The 13,930-nt window shown below is 28.1% G+C and overlaps 1 protein-coding gene across 1 annotated transcript; it reads left to right on the forward strand.

The window, feature by feature from the left end:
* Positions 1-246: 246 nt before the first annotated feature.
* LOC127277832 (uncharacterized) lies at positions 247-1,467 on the forward strand. The gene has a single exon (XM_051299224.1). The coding sequence runs from the start codon at positions 247-249 to the stop codon at positions 1,465-1,467; it is 1,221 nt and encodes a 406-aa protein (XP_051155181.1).
* Positions 1,468-13,930: the final 12,463 nt, after the last annotated feature.

Consider the following 13,930-nt stretch of genomic DNA (forward strand, 5'->3'; position numbering starts at 1 on the left):
TATCAAATCTTTACAATAATGGGCATCGTTTTTGATAATAAAAAGAAAATAATTGGTTTTGGTTATAAAAATAATACACCATGCCAAAATCAAATCAGTCAGCGACGAATCCTGAAGAGGCTAACACCTCAAAGCCTACAATTACTCAAAAGTCTCGGTCTCAAAGTCGTAAAGAAAAAAGGATAAAACGATTTAAGATCTTTTGCAATTGTATTTGTATATTTGTGTACCGACGTATTATTTGCCATGGAAGGGGAAATTTTAAATATTGATTCACCAATCATTTTTGATGAATCAATTGCTCATTACGAAGTGCATGCGCAGCAGCCATATACATCATCAACGTATAATAATAGTGATGAAATACGTATAACTGTTCAAAATCAAGATCATTGTCTTCTTCCAAGTAAAAGTTCGATTCATGTGAGCGGAAAACTAATAAAAAATGATGGAAACGCAGTAGAGCGCACAAAATTAGTTTCTAATGGCATTTGTCATTTATTTGATGAGGCGAAATATGAACTGAATGGTGTAGAAATAGATAAAAATAAAAATGTCGGTCTTACAAGTTTAATGAAAAACTATGTTTCTTTTGATGCAAGTCAAAATAAATTTCTTGAGAATGTTGGTTTGTTAGAATTTGGTGATACTCCAAGATTAACCAATAATAATGGTTATTTTGATGTTTGTATACCGCTAAATATGATTTTTGGCTTTGCTGAAGATTATCATAAAGTTATTATTAATGCTAAACATGAGCTTATTCTAACCAGATCAAGAACTGATTTAAATGCAGTTATACAAACAGCACCTCTTGAAGAATTCAAAATAGTAATTGAAAAAGTTGAATGGTTGTTACCGTACATAAAATTATCAGATGCTCGAAAATTTAAACTGTTAAAATATATTGAAAAGGATCCATCTATTCCTATCAGTTTTCGAACTTGGGAATTGTATGAGTTTCCTCTATTACCTGTAACTCCTAAGCATATTTGGAGTGTAAAAACTTCAACACAACTGGAAAAACCTAGATTTGTTGTGTTGGGGTTTCAAAGAAGTAGAAAAAATAATACAACACTAAATTCAAGTTATTTTGATCATTCTAATATCTCTGATGTTAAGTTATTTTTAAATTCTCAATGTTATCCATATGGTAATATGAATCTCGACATTGACAAAAACCAATATTCTACTTTGTATGAAATGTTCACTAATTTTCAAGCTACATATTATGGTAAAGAATCACAACCAATCTTAACAAAAAAAGAATTTTTAGAGTACGCTCCTTTAGTTGTAATAGATTGCTCAAAACAAAATGAATCACTGAAAAGTGGACTTGTTGATATCCGCTTAGAATTTGAATCAAAAGAGAATTTCCCTGCAAATACTTCTGCCTATTGTTTAATTTTACATGATAGAATTGTTGAATATAAACCAATTAGCGGAATTGTGAGAAAAATTGTGTAAATTAAAAAAAATTTATTTATAATAATTCAATTTTTTACCAATAATTATTAATTATTATTAGTATTAAATTATAATTATTTATAATAATTAGTACTAGTAATAATTTATAATTATTAAAAAATTATTACTAGTAATAATTTATTATTATTATATATATAATTATTATTAATAATTCATAAATATATATTATTACTAGTTATAATTAAATTGCATATGAATAAAATTGTATTTGAGAGAGACAGTCACTGCAGCCCACTCGACCTTGTAAAGAATTTGGCCTAGGTCAGTTATAAGAGGCTCATAAAGAAAAACTCGCCTAATTCATTGACACGTGTGAGAGTGGAAGGTCCCCCCTTCCCCCTTCAAAGCTAGTGCCTCGGCTGTGTGAAAGAAAATACTCTTATGCATAGCTTTTACGCTCTACATTTATTCCTCTTTTAGAATAATAATTTTGTAGATTCCGAAATGGAGTACATACTAGATGTTCAAGGATTCAAATTGCCAATTAATGAATTTGTTTTAAAAGAATTGGCTATAGTTTCTATAAATAATAATGATTCCAATCCAGTGCATATGATTTTTCAACCTCCGTGTCCGTGGAATTGTATTTCGAAGAAATACAAGAGTGTTAATCGGTGGTTAGAAAAGAATTTCCATGGTATTTCTTGAAATGCCGGTGATGTTTCGTATATTTATATAAACGAAATATTAAAAAATACGCTTAAAGAAGCGAGCAAAATTTATGTAAAAGGTTACGAGAAAAAAAAATGGTTACAAGAATTTATTGATGAAAATGTTACTATTATTATCGATATGGATAATTTGAACTGTGTTTCAATAAAAAAATTAAGAGATCAAGCTTTTGTAGTTACCTGTTCACATCATTCGATTAATAAAAAAACTTTTACTTGCGCTCTTCAAAATGTAATGAATTTAAAAAATTGGTTATGTAAAAATAAATTACTGTATAGCAATATTTTTTAAATAAATTATACATATATTCTAATTTCAGTGTTTTATTTACTGCATCTACCCTGCTTTATTTTTTTATTTATAGTTTTAACAGAAAAATTAATCTTTTTTAATAATGCAAAAAAATTAGTATTAAAAATTATTTTTTTTTAAAAATAACATTAAAATTTTGTTTATTATAAATTTTTTTAAATATTTACATGTTTTAAAAATAAAGGATATAGGATATAGGTGAACAAAATTTTAACACATTTTTTATAAAAATGAGGTTTTATTTTTTCATTTACTATTTTTTTTAAATATACGAATTCTTTATTTTTTTTAAAAAATTACATACTAATTAAATTTTTTATTACTAAAAATTAATAAAAATTGATAAAAAAGTTAAAATTCTGAAATATAAAAATAAATTTTTTAAAATATTTTTAAAATTACAAATAATAAAAAATACTTATTTTTTCTTAATAATGAGGCTCCTCATCGTCTGGTTCTTGTGGTTCCTGTTTAATGATTGATTCCAGGAGACTTGTGGCTTCGTTTACCTCCCTTTGCCTCTCCTCCTCCTCATTTTCCTCATCTATTACAACAATTTCTTCAATTTTGACACCTTGAGTTGGATGGAAATCAATGTCCATTTGACTCATTGTAAATTCTTCGGTTTCTGCTGGATTTGAAACCGGACCTTCTATGATGTCAAAATCAAATTCATCTCCCGATAAATTGTCAATATCAGGACGTTTTTTTAACAGGAACACGAAATCCTGAATTTCCAATACTTCTACAACGATATTCAAGTGTTCCAAGAAATACTCATCGTCGTCCATTGATGAACTTGGACTGAAAAGTCCGTATCGCCTTACTCCTGCCGCCAATGTCAGAAAATCAGTCAATTTCTGAAGATCAAAGCAATTGTTCACCCATTCATTAGGTATTTGAAAAAATAAACGGAAGCCCGTGTAATTGTCCTCATTCTGCAAAAAAAGAAATATATATGGGACGTTCCACGTCAAACGGAACAGAGCTCTAGCCAAAAATTGGCTTGATAAAAAAAATCGTTTAAGGTCTGAAAAAACTTGTACACTCTTGTACTTTCGAAAGCAGATGGGCGATTTCAGAAATTCAATATGGCGGCGCCTCTAGATGTGATATAAGTCATTAATGTCACGATTCGACAAATACAAACATGAATAAAATTTCCAAAATTAATTAAATTGAATCAAAAAATACACTTTTAAGCATTTTTGGGGTCGCTGAATACGAATCTGAAGTCAGATTTTAAAAATTCAAAATGGCGGATCCAAAATGGTGGTCGATTTTTGTTATAACTCAATTTTTTCTCAAAACTGGTTACTCGGGGGTTTTTGGGGTCGCTGAATATGAATCTGCAGTCAGATTTTAAAAATTCAAAATGGCGGATCCAAAATGGTGGTCGATTTTTGTTAAAACTAAATATTTTTTCTCAAAACTGGTTACTCGGGGGTTTTTGGGGTCGCTGAATGCGAATATGTTGTAAATAAAATAATAATAATAAAAAACTAAGCGCATATGAAAAATAAAAAAATAATATGTAAAATTAATGAGTAGTAAAGTGTTTGTAAGGACTTTTGATATTTAAATCTTTCTTTTACATAGGTAAAATCATAAAGCTCTAAAAAATATACACTGTTAGTTACAATGCTATCATTCATAAAAGGTTTCAAAGACACTTGGCTAAAAAATATACAAGTGCTCCTTTGTTTTAAAAATAAGCGACCTTTAAAACACCCGAATAACATATTTAATCAAAAAAATCTAATTTTATAATTAATTCATCCACACCGAAAACACCCAAATAACAAGTTTCGAAGATAAAATTGAATTTTAACGAAAATCGACCACCATTTTGGATCCGCTATTTTGAATTTTTAAAATCAGACTTCAGATTCGTATTCAGCGACCCCAAAAACCCCCGAGTAACCAGTTTTTTAAAAAAATTAAGTTATAACAAAAATCGACCACCATTTTGGATCCGCCATTTTGAATTTTTAAAATCTGACTGCAGATTCATATTCAGCGACCCCAAAAACCCCCGAGTAACCAGTTTTGAGAAAAAATATTTATTTTAACAAAAATCGACCACCATTTTGGATCCGCCATTTTGAATTTTTAAAATCTGACTTCAGATTCGTATTCAGCGACCCCAAAAATGCTTAAAAGTGTATTTTTTGATTCAATTTAATTAATTTTGGAAATTTTATTCATGTTTGTATTTGTCGAATCGTGACATTGATGACTTATATCACATCTAGAGGCGCCGCCATATTGAATTTCTGAAATCGCCCATCTGCTTTCGAAAGTACAAGAGTGTACAAGTTTTTTCAGCCCTTAAACGATTTTTTTTATCAAGCCAATTTTTGGCTAGAGCTCTGTTCCGTTTGACGTGGAACGTCCCATATTATTATTAATTGTATAATTAAATAATAATCATAATAAATTATGACATACGATTAAAAAATAATTTAAATTAACTTTTATAATAAATAATTACCCACGTAGAAAGTGCTCCTGGAAATTGCCACCGGAATTCTTATTCGACATTCCAATGGAATTCCGATTGAAATTTCGACTGGAATTCCAATTGCAATTCTGACTAGAATTCCGATTGAAATTCCGACTAGAATTCCGATTGAAATTCCGACTGGAATTCAAAATGAAATTCTGACTGGAATTCTGATTGAAATTCCAAGGAATTCTTTTTGGAAATTTTTATGAAATTCCGATTGAAACTTACAATGGAATTTCAAAGAATTCTTATTGGAAATTTCTATGGAATTCCGATTTAAAATTTCAGTGGAATTCCAAAGAATTCTTATTAAAAATTCCTATGGAATTCCGATTAAAATTCCGACTGGAATTCCAATTGAAATTCTAACTGGAATTCCGATTGAAATTCCGACTGAAATTCCAAAATGAAATTCTGACTGGAATTCTGATTGAAATTCAAAGGAATTCTTTTTTGGAAATTCCTATGGAATTCCGGTTGAAAATTGCAATTGTATTCTTTTTGGAAATTTTTATGGAATTCCGATTGAAACTTACAATGGAATTCCAAAGAATTCTTATTGGAAATTCCTATGGAATTCCGATTGAAAATTTCAGTGGAATTCCAAAGAATTCTTATTAAAAATTCCTATGGAATTCCGATTAAAAATTCTTATTGGAAATTCCTATTATAAATAGAAATGAAATTTCGATTAAAAATTCTAATGGAATTCTGATTGGAATTCCGATTGGAATTCCAAGGAACACTTTCGTATGAATCTTTTTAACATGTATAAATATGTATAATAAATTATTATAATAACATTAATTTTTTTGTTCAATATTTGCATTCTAATTAAATAATTAATAAAAAGAAATTTAAAAAATTTAAATTATTATTATTTTAAAAGTATTTAAATTATAACTTACCAAAATTTCATTAAAGTCCAAGTCAATGCGTCGTATCCAGTATCCATTAACCATACCGTGAACTTTAGCCCGTACTCCATTGAAATTTAAAAAAACTGGAGAATGAGAATCTCTCTCCCCATTAAAAATGTCTCTTGCTCTTAACGCCAACCCTGTGATGCACAATTCTCTGAATTGTTCCGTATTGCTTTCCAAAAGCCATCTTTTTGGACCCTGAATCATCACTTCAAGGGTTGTATAATGATCCATTTTCTCCATCGTTTCTTTTAAAAATTCTTTAAAGAAAAACAAAATTTATTTAAAAAATTATCAATAAACAAAGTAAAATTTAAAAAATTTCAATATATGTATAAATTTTTTTCAAAAATTGAAGTTAATTAAAAAAATGTTAAAAGTAAAAAAATTTTAATAAAAATTGAATTTTTTTTCAAAAACAAGTAAAAAACACAATAAAATATTTAAAAAATTTTTTTTTTTAATTTTATTAAATATTACTAAAATTGAAGGCAAATTTAAAAAAAATTAAATTTAATTAAAAAATTTTTTGAATTTCAATAAAAAAATTTTTTGAATTTCAATAAAAAAATTTGTTTAATTTTAACTAATAAATTAATTATAATTTTGATTAAAAAAGCTTCAAATGTAAAAAATTTTTTTAGATACACTCACTTTTTTCACTAAAAAGAAAAAAATCACTGCACTGTGCACTTCACAAGTCACTTGAAAGGTTCTTCTATTTTTGGTGGTTACTTTTTTATTAAAGCTCCTATGGCTCTGGCCTCTTTTTATATGCTCTCCCATAGTTTACAATTGAGTGACAGAGACAAATGCCATAGATTGAACGGAGAAGAAATATTACGATAACGCACACACTCGAAGGATGGAGTGAGACAAAACATAATTTTTAATAAGATTGAGAGAGAAAGAGAACTCAAAATGAATAGAGAAAAGAGAGGACAAATATTAAAACATATCCAAGTTTTTGTTCTCTTAATTTTTTTGCCTTATTTATATAACTTATTTTTGTACCCCCAAGGAAGGGTGTCTGTACTTTTTGGTAAAAGAACTCTTTTATCGTCATACCAACTTAGAGCCTCTTTTCTTTGTTGTACTGTGTAAACTTGATGTTTTACACTTCGAATTAAATATTGATTTTCTACTAAGTTTTCGTATGAAAAAAGTGTTTTTTTATAGTCCTCAAATGTAATTTCCTTTAATGTTGAAGATCTAACACCTTTGGCTTTTTTCTTCTCGCGAATTTCGTTTAATATTTTATATGAATACAATTTCGATCTTAATCCAATAAACTCTGTGACAATCTTGCCATTGCATTCATCTTTCATTAAACCTAGAACTTTTCTATTTTTTAATTCTATACCATAACAATTATTTTCTGGATAATCGGATGTATCGAAAAAATGTGAATCGCGTTTAATATAATCATATATGTTTGGAACTTTTATATGATAAATTAAACTATCAGTATCGGTATAAAGTAATTTAGATTGATCACTGAAAGTTTTTTTAACATAATTATAATGAAAATCGTAAAGAAAGAGTTTTGATATATCAAGAATGCTAAATCCAACATATATTGGTTTATTAAATTTAATCTGAACTTTATTCATCTCTATTATAACCAAATTTTCATCAAAAATATAACAACTATTGAAATTTGGTTTACTAATAAGAGCTTTAGCCCCGTATCTACCTTCCCAATGTGTAATAATTCTAATATCCTTATGCTTTCTTATGTTCTCCATTGTCTTCCCAAAAACAGAATTGTTCATTAATTTGTAAAAATTTTTTTCAAATATATTTGTTGACTTTTTTCGAAATTCTGTATTCAAATCAATATATTTTTTTAACCATTGAGATTGATTGAATTTTAAAATTCTATGAATTTTCGTTAATTTCATTCCAAGTTGCAAATAATATTTTAAATTTTTATAATGAATTACATATTTTGTTCTGGAAAACAAATGTGGTATTAATTTAGATAATTTGCTCCCTGCAGCAGGGGGTATAAAATGTTCGGGGCATAAAGGCAAATCTTTATGCATATCATGAAATTCTTCTGGATATTCCAAATCTACTTCCAAAATATATCCATACATAGAATCATCTTCAATTTTATTCACATCAAACTCTGATAAATTAATTTCCCATTGAAAATTAGAATAGGGTAAAAAATTACTCATCGCTGCGCCATATAAATTATTTATATCAAAATACATTATATAAGATTCTTCAATTTCTGAATTAAATTCTGGCCCCATAAATCGATTGTTTGCTTTCGCATACCTATTTGAGCATTGAGAAATTCCTCCGCGAATACCCTTTTCTATGAAAAGTAACATTTCAATATCTCTTAATAACTCTAATTCTATTTTTGTGAATTTTAACATAGCAACGAATGCAAGTCCTGGTGCTGTAAAATTGTGTAAGGGGTCTAAATTATATGCAGATAAGCATGTTTTTCGAAAATTCTCAAAAACATCAGCTAAAAGTAAAACGTCTGTTTTTAAATATAAATCTGAATATTCCCCCAAGTTATTCAAATTAAATGTATTCCATACTTGACAAGCATGCGCATATTCTTCATTCGATATATTTGAATTATTCAATTTTGAAAAAAAAGCTTCTATTGACGGTAACTTATTTTCCTCTAATTTTTGCCAACTATCTATATATTCATACGGGAAAACTCCTTTTCTGACCAATAAATTAAACTCATCGATATTATTGCAATATTTTGCAGTAATTTTTTTTTCGTTATTATTTAAAAAACTTGCTAATTTATCCAAACTACTAGGCATGAACCTAAACGAGTCTAAAAATTTAAAACATACATTTTTACCCTCGACATATTTGGTAAAAGAGATATATTTTTCTTTATTTATCGGTAAAAGTTTTACATTTCCTTCAAAACTAGTACACAATTCTTTTATAAAAAAATGTGCATCGTATCCCGACAAATTGTGAAAAACTACGGGAACCGAATGCGAATTTTTATAATTAATATTACAACCCTGATGAGCTGCACCCCTATATTTTCCAGTGAAATGACAATGATCTCGATGTTTAATATCATCATTTTCGAACGAATTTTCACAAATGTGACAAATTATTGCGGTTTTAAATTCCAATTCTTGCTGAAAAGTTAGAGTTTCTATTGGCACTATTTTTTTCAAATATGTTTCAACTAAATCAGCAATACTTATTAATTTTTTCATGAACCAAGAAATGCAATCCCGCCCTCTATAAGATTCAAACACCGAAAGTGAATCATCAAAATTACATTTTAAATAAAATGCAACGCTTGTCGGAATGTGTTTCCTATATACACCAGATATTATTTCGTTATCATTAAAAGCTTCTAAAAGACTTTCAGTATCCGCATATAGTACAAATAACACCTTTTCTTTAAATCTAAAATTTTTAAACTTTAAAATATTCTCCTCTTCTGTCGGTAAAATAACTTTACACTCGTTTAAATTCATACAATCAGTTTTATGTTTCAGAAATGAATTTTCATAATTAAAATGACATAAACATCTGTCACATAAATAAGTTCGACCGTGATGTTTTGAGAATTGTGATTTTACCAATCGTGACAGATTACGAATCCACGCGAAGTGATAATTAAAATTATTATTAGTGTGATTATTTATTACAGAAAAAGTGTCCACTTTTTTATAATTAGTAAATGAATAGTATCTTTTTTAGAAAAATTATCGCTTAAATAAAAAGGGACAATGTCTTCTTTATTTTTACCAACTTTTTCAAAACCATAATTATTTATTTTTAAACTATTCATTTTTTCAAATTTAGAAACATCTTTTAAACTAATAGGAAAATTTATTCCCTCATATTTTAAAACATTCCTAAAATGAGGATAAGAACTTATAAGACTTGCATTATTTTTAACTGGAAACAAAGCTGCCATTACTGACCAAAGAAAACAGTAATCGTTAGTACATTTTACATTTACAACAGCCTTTTTATCAATTATAAATTTTGGTAATTCTGTATTTACAGAACAACCAACCTGAATTGGCGCATGTCTATTTATATTAACCATCAAATTTAAAATCTCCTTCAATGACCAACCTGACTTTTTTTCATTAAATTCCTCAACTTCTTTAAGAATATATTCATTTATTTCATTAAGAATTGTATCTAAGTCTGAGAAGGGAAAAAGAATTTCATTTTTTGTATTAAACGATTTTTTTTCTTGTATATTTTCACCGTTTTCGATAGTCGTAAAATTTCCTATTAACACAAAATTCACTTTTAAGCTACTATTTTCTTTTAAAGCATTTTTTAAACGGGATTTTATTACAGATTTTGACTCCTCTAAAAAGTTGAACAAATTTTTATGTTTTAAATTAATAACTACTCCTGTTCTAACTCTTTTTTCAAAAGCTGACTCTAAATTTTCCCATTTTATTCTTCTTTCTTTTTTTTCCAAATTACCTCCACCAGTTTTTTGAATTTCTCTGAATTTTTCGCAAATAGTTTTTAAAATTCCAACAGTTGTTATAATTCTTTTTCCTTTACTCACATTAATCAATTCTTTTTTTGATTTCAAAATTTTATTCAAAAGATTTATATTTTGCACTACCAATTTTATCCACTTTTCCGATTCCAATAATAACCGTTTTTTACTCTTAATATTTTTCACTATAATATAAGCACTCTCCATAATTTCAATGAGTTTTGGAATATCTATAGAATCCATATTTTCTGTCTTTTTTAATTAAAAAAATGAATTCTTTATTTAACAAACACGCACAACCTATCAAGCTATTTGTTTATTGAAGACTAATAATTATTAACAAATGTATGCTTGCTTTTATACCACATTTCAAGGTTATATAAATTAAAAAATAAAATAATTAAAAAATAATTCCAGGAAATACATTAAATAAACATTCTTCTTTTCTCACGATCTAAAAATGTAATCATACGATGACCAATATTATAATTAAAACATATTAGTCCAAAATAATATTTTCATTAAATTAAGAGAAAGGCCATGCGTTTTCTTTCTCAAATCAAAAAATCAAAACAAATTTTTAATATGTTTAGTTAAGACTAACATAGCATACTTGCTCATTAGAGCTAAGTAGTTTAGATGTAAGCGATAGCAAGAACGCCGCCTTCACTTTTCGGGCCGCTGTTCTCTAAATATATTAAATCTGTCAACGATAGAAAACCATAAAACTGATTGCTTAGGAAGAATTTCGAATCGCGCTAAGCTGAAAAGGAAATTTGATACCCTAAAAAGCAAAGACATACAGTACTCTGAAATGCAATTAACAGATATCGACTGCAGGAAGTTATAAACTTGTCATCATATTGTTTATAACAAAACTAATAGCAATATTTTCAAAATAATTTTAATAAGTTAAAACGCAAACAGGAAATACCAAGCATTTTTTTCTATTACGCAATATTGCGCAATCATAATATTCGACAAAAATGCCGGTAATGCCGGTAACAGATTCCTACTATCCAGAACGCCCACAGCCTATCTACTCTGATTCTACATGAAAGGATTCTCCAATATTGAATAAAACGAAAATTTTTTGATCCACATTTGTCTCTCCACAAATCGACTCTACACGAGTAAACTCTCCAAAATTTATTTCAATTTTTTTTACTCTCCACTGACTGATTCTACACGAAAGGATTCGCCAATCATAAATTAAAACTTACAGTTTCAGTTCCACTTTTTATCTCTTCATAAATCAACTCTTAACGAGTAAACTCTCCAAAACTTAATTCAATTTTTTTACTCTCCACTGACTGATTCTACACGAAAGGATTCTTCAATCTTGAATAAAAACTAAAATTTTTTGATCCATTTTTTATCTCTTCAAACATCGATTCTAGACGAATAAACTCTCCAAAACCTATTTCAATTTTTTTTTATCTCCACTGACTGATTGTACACGAAAGGATTCTCCAATCTTGAATAAAAACTTTAAGTTTAAATTCCACTTTTATCTCTCCACAATTAAGTTTTGGAGAGTTTACTCGTTAAGAGTTGATTTATGAAGAGTTAAAAAGTGGAACTGAAACTGTAAGTTTTAATTTATGATTGGAGAATCCTTTCATGTAGAATCAGTCAGTGGAGAGTAAATAAAAATTGAAATGGGTTTTGTAGAGTTTACTCGTGTAGAGTCGATTTATGGAGTGATAAAAAGAGGAACTAGACTATCAAGTTTTTATTGATGATTGGAGAATCTTTTCATGTAGAGTCAGTCAGTGGAGAGTAAAACAAAATTGAAATGGGTTTTGGAGAGTTTACTCGTGTAGAGTCGATTTGTGGAGAGATAAAAAGTTGGAACTAGAACTTTAAATTTTTATTCAAGTTTGGAGAATCCTTTGGTGTAGAATCAGTCAGCGGAGAGTAAAAAAAATTGAAATAAATTTTGGAAAGTTTACTCATGTAGAGTCGATTTGTGCAGAGATAAAAGTGGAATTTAAACTTAAATTTTTTATTCAAGATTAGAGAATCCTTTCGTGTACAATCAGTCAGTGGAGATAAAAAAAAATTGAAATAGGTTTTGGAGAGTTTATTCGTCTAGAATCGATGTTTGAAGAGATAAAAAAAGGATCAAAAAATTTTCGTTTCTATTCAAGATTGGAGAATCCTTTCGTGTAGAATCAGTCAGTGGAGAGTAAAAAAATTGAATTAAGTTTTGGAGAGTTTACTCGTTAAGAGTTGATTTATGAAGAGTTAAAAAATGGAACTGAAACTGTAAGTTTTAATTTATGATTGGAGATCCTTTCGTGTACAATCAGTCAGTGGAGATAAAAAAATTGAATTAAATTTTGGAGAGTTTACTCGTGTAGAGTCGATTTATGAAGAGATAAAAAGTGGAACTGAAACTGTAAGTTTTTATTCAAGATTGGAGAATCCTTTCGTGTAGAATCAGTCAGTGGAGAGTAAAAAAATTGAATTAAGTTTTGGAGAGTTTACTCGTTAAGAGTTGATTTATGAAGAGATAAAAAGTGGAACTGAAACTGTAAGTTTTAATTTATAATTGGCGAATTCTTTCGTGTAGAATCAGTCAGTGAAGAGTAAAAAAAATGAATTAAATTTTGGAGAGTTTACTCGTGTAGAGTCGATTTATGGAGTGATAAAAAGAGGAACTAAAACTTCAAGTTTTTATTGATGATTGGAGAATCCTTTCATGCAGAATCAGTCAGTGGAGAGTAAAAAAAAATTGAAATGGGTTTTGGAGAGTTTACTCGTGTAAAGTCGATATTTGTAGAGATAAAAAATGAATAAAAAATGTTTAGTTTTTATTGAAGATTGGTGAATCCTTTGGTGTAGAATCAGTCAACGGAGAGTAAAAAAAATTGAAATAAATTTTGGAGAGTTTACTCGTGTAGAGTCGATTTATGGAGAGACAAAAAGTGGAACTAGAACTTCAAGTTTTTATTGATGATTGGAGAATCCTTTCATGTAGAGTCTTTCAGTGGAGAGTAAAAAAAATTGAAATGGGTTTTGGAGAGTTTACTCGTGTAGAGTCGATTTGTGGAGAGATAAAAAGTTGGAACTAGAACTTTAAATTTTTATTCAAGTTTGGAGAATCCTTTCGTGTAAAATCAGTCCATGGAGAGTAAAAAAAATTGAAATAAATTTTGGAGAGTTTACTCATGTAGAGTCGATTTGTGAAGAGATAAAAGTGGAATTTAAACTTAAAGTTTTTATTCAAGATTGGAGAATCCTTTCGTGTACAATCAGTCAGTGGAGATAAAAAAAAATTGAAATAGGTTTTGGAGAGTTTATTCGTCTAGAATCGATGTTTGAAGAGATAAAAAATGGATCAAAAAATTTTCGTTTTTATTCAAGATTGTAGAATCCTTTCGTGTAGAATCAGTCAGTGGAGAGTAAAAAAATTGAAATAAATTTTGGAGAGTTTACTCGTGTAGAGTCGATGTTTGAAGAGATAAAAAATGGATCAAAAAATTTTAGTTTTTATTCAAGATTGGAGAATCCTTTCGTGTAGAATCAGTCAGT

This window comes from Leptopilina boulardi, unplaced genomic scaffold, assembly GCF_019393585.1.
Source record: "Leptopilina boulardi isolate dan_hultmark-lab unplaced genomic scaffold, ZJU_Lbou_2.1 LbouV2_182, whole genome shotgun sequence".
NCBI classification, from domain to species: Eukaryota; Metazoa; Arthropoda; class Insecta; order Hymenoptera; family Figitidae; genus Leptopilina; species Leptopilina boulardi.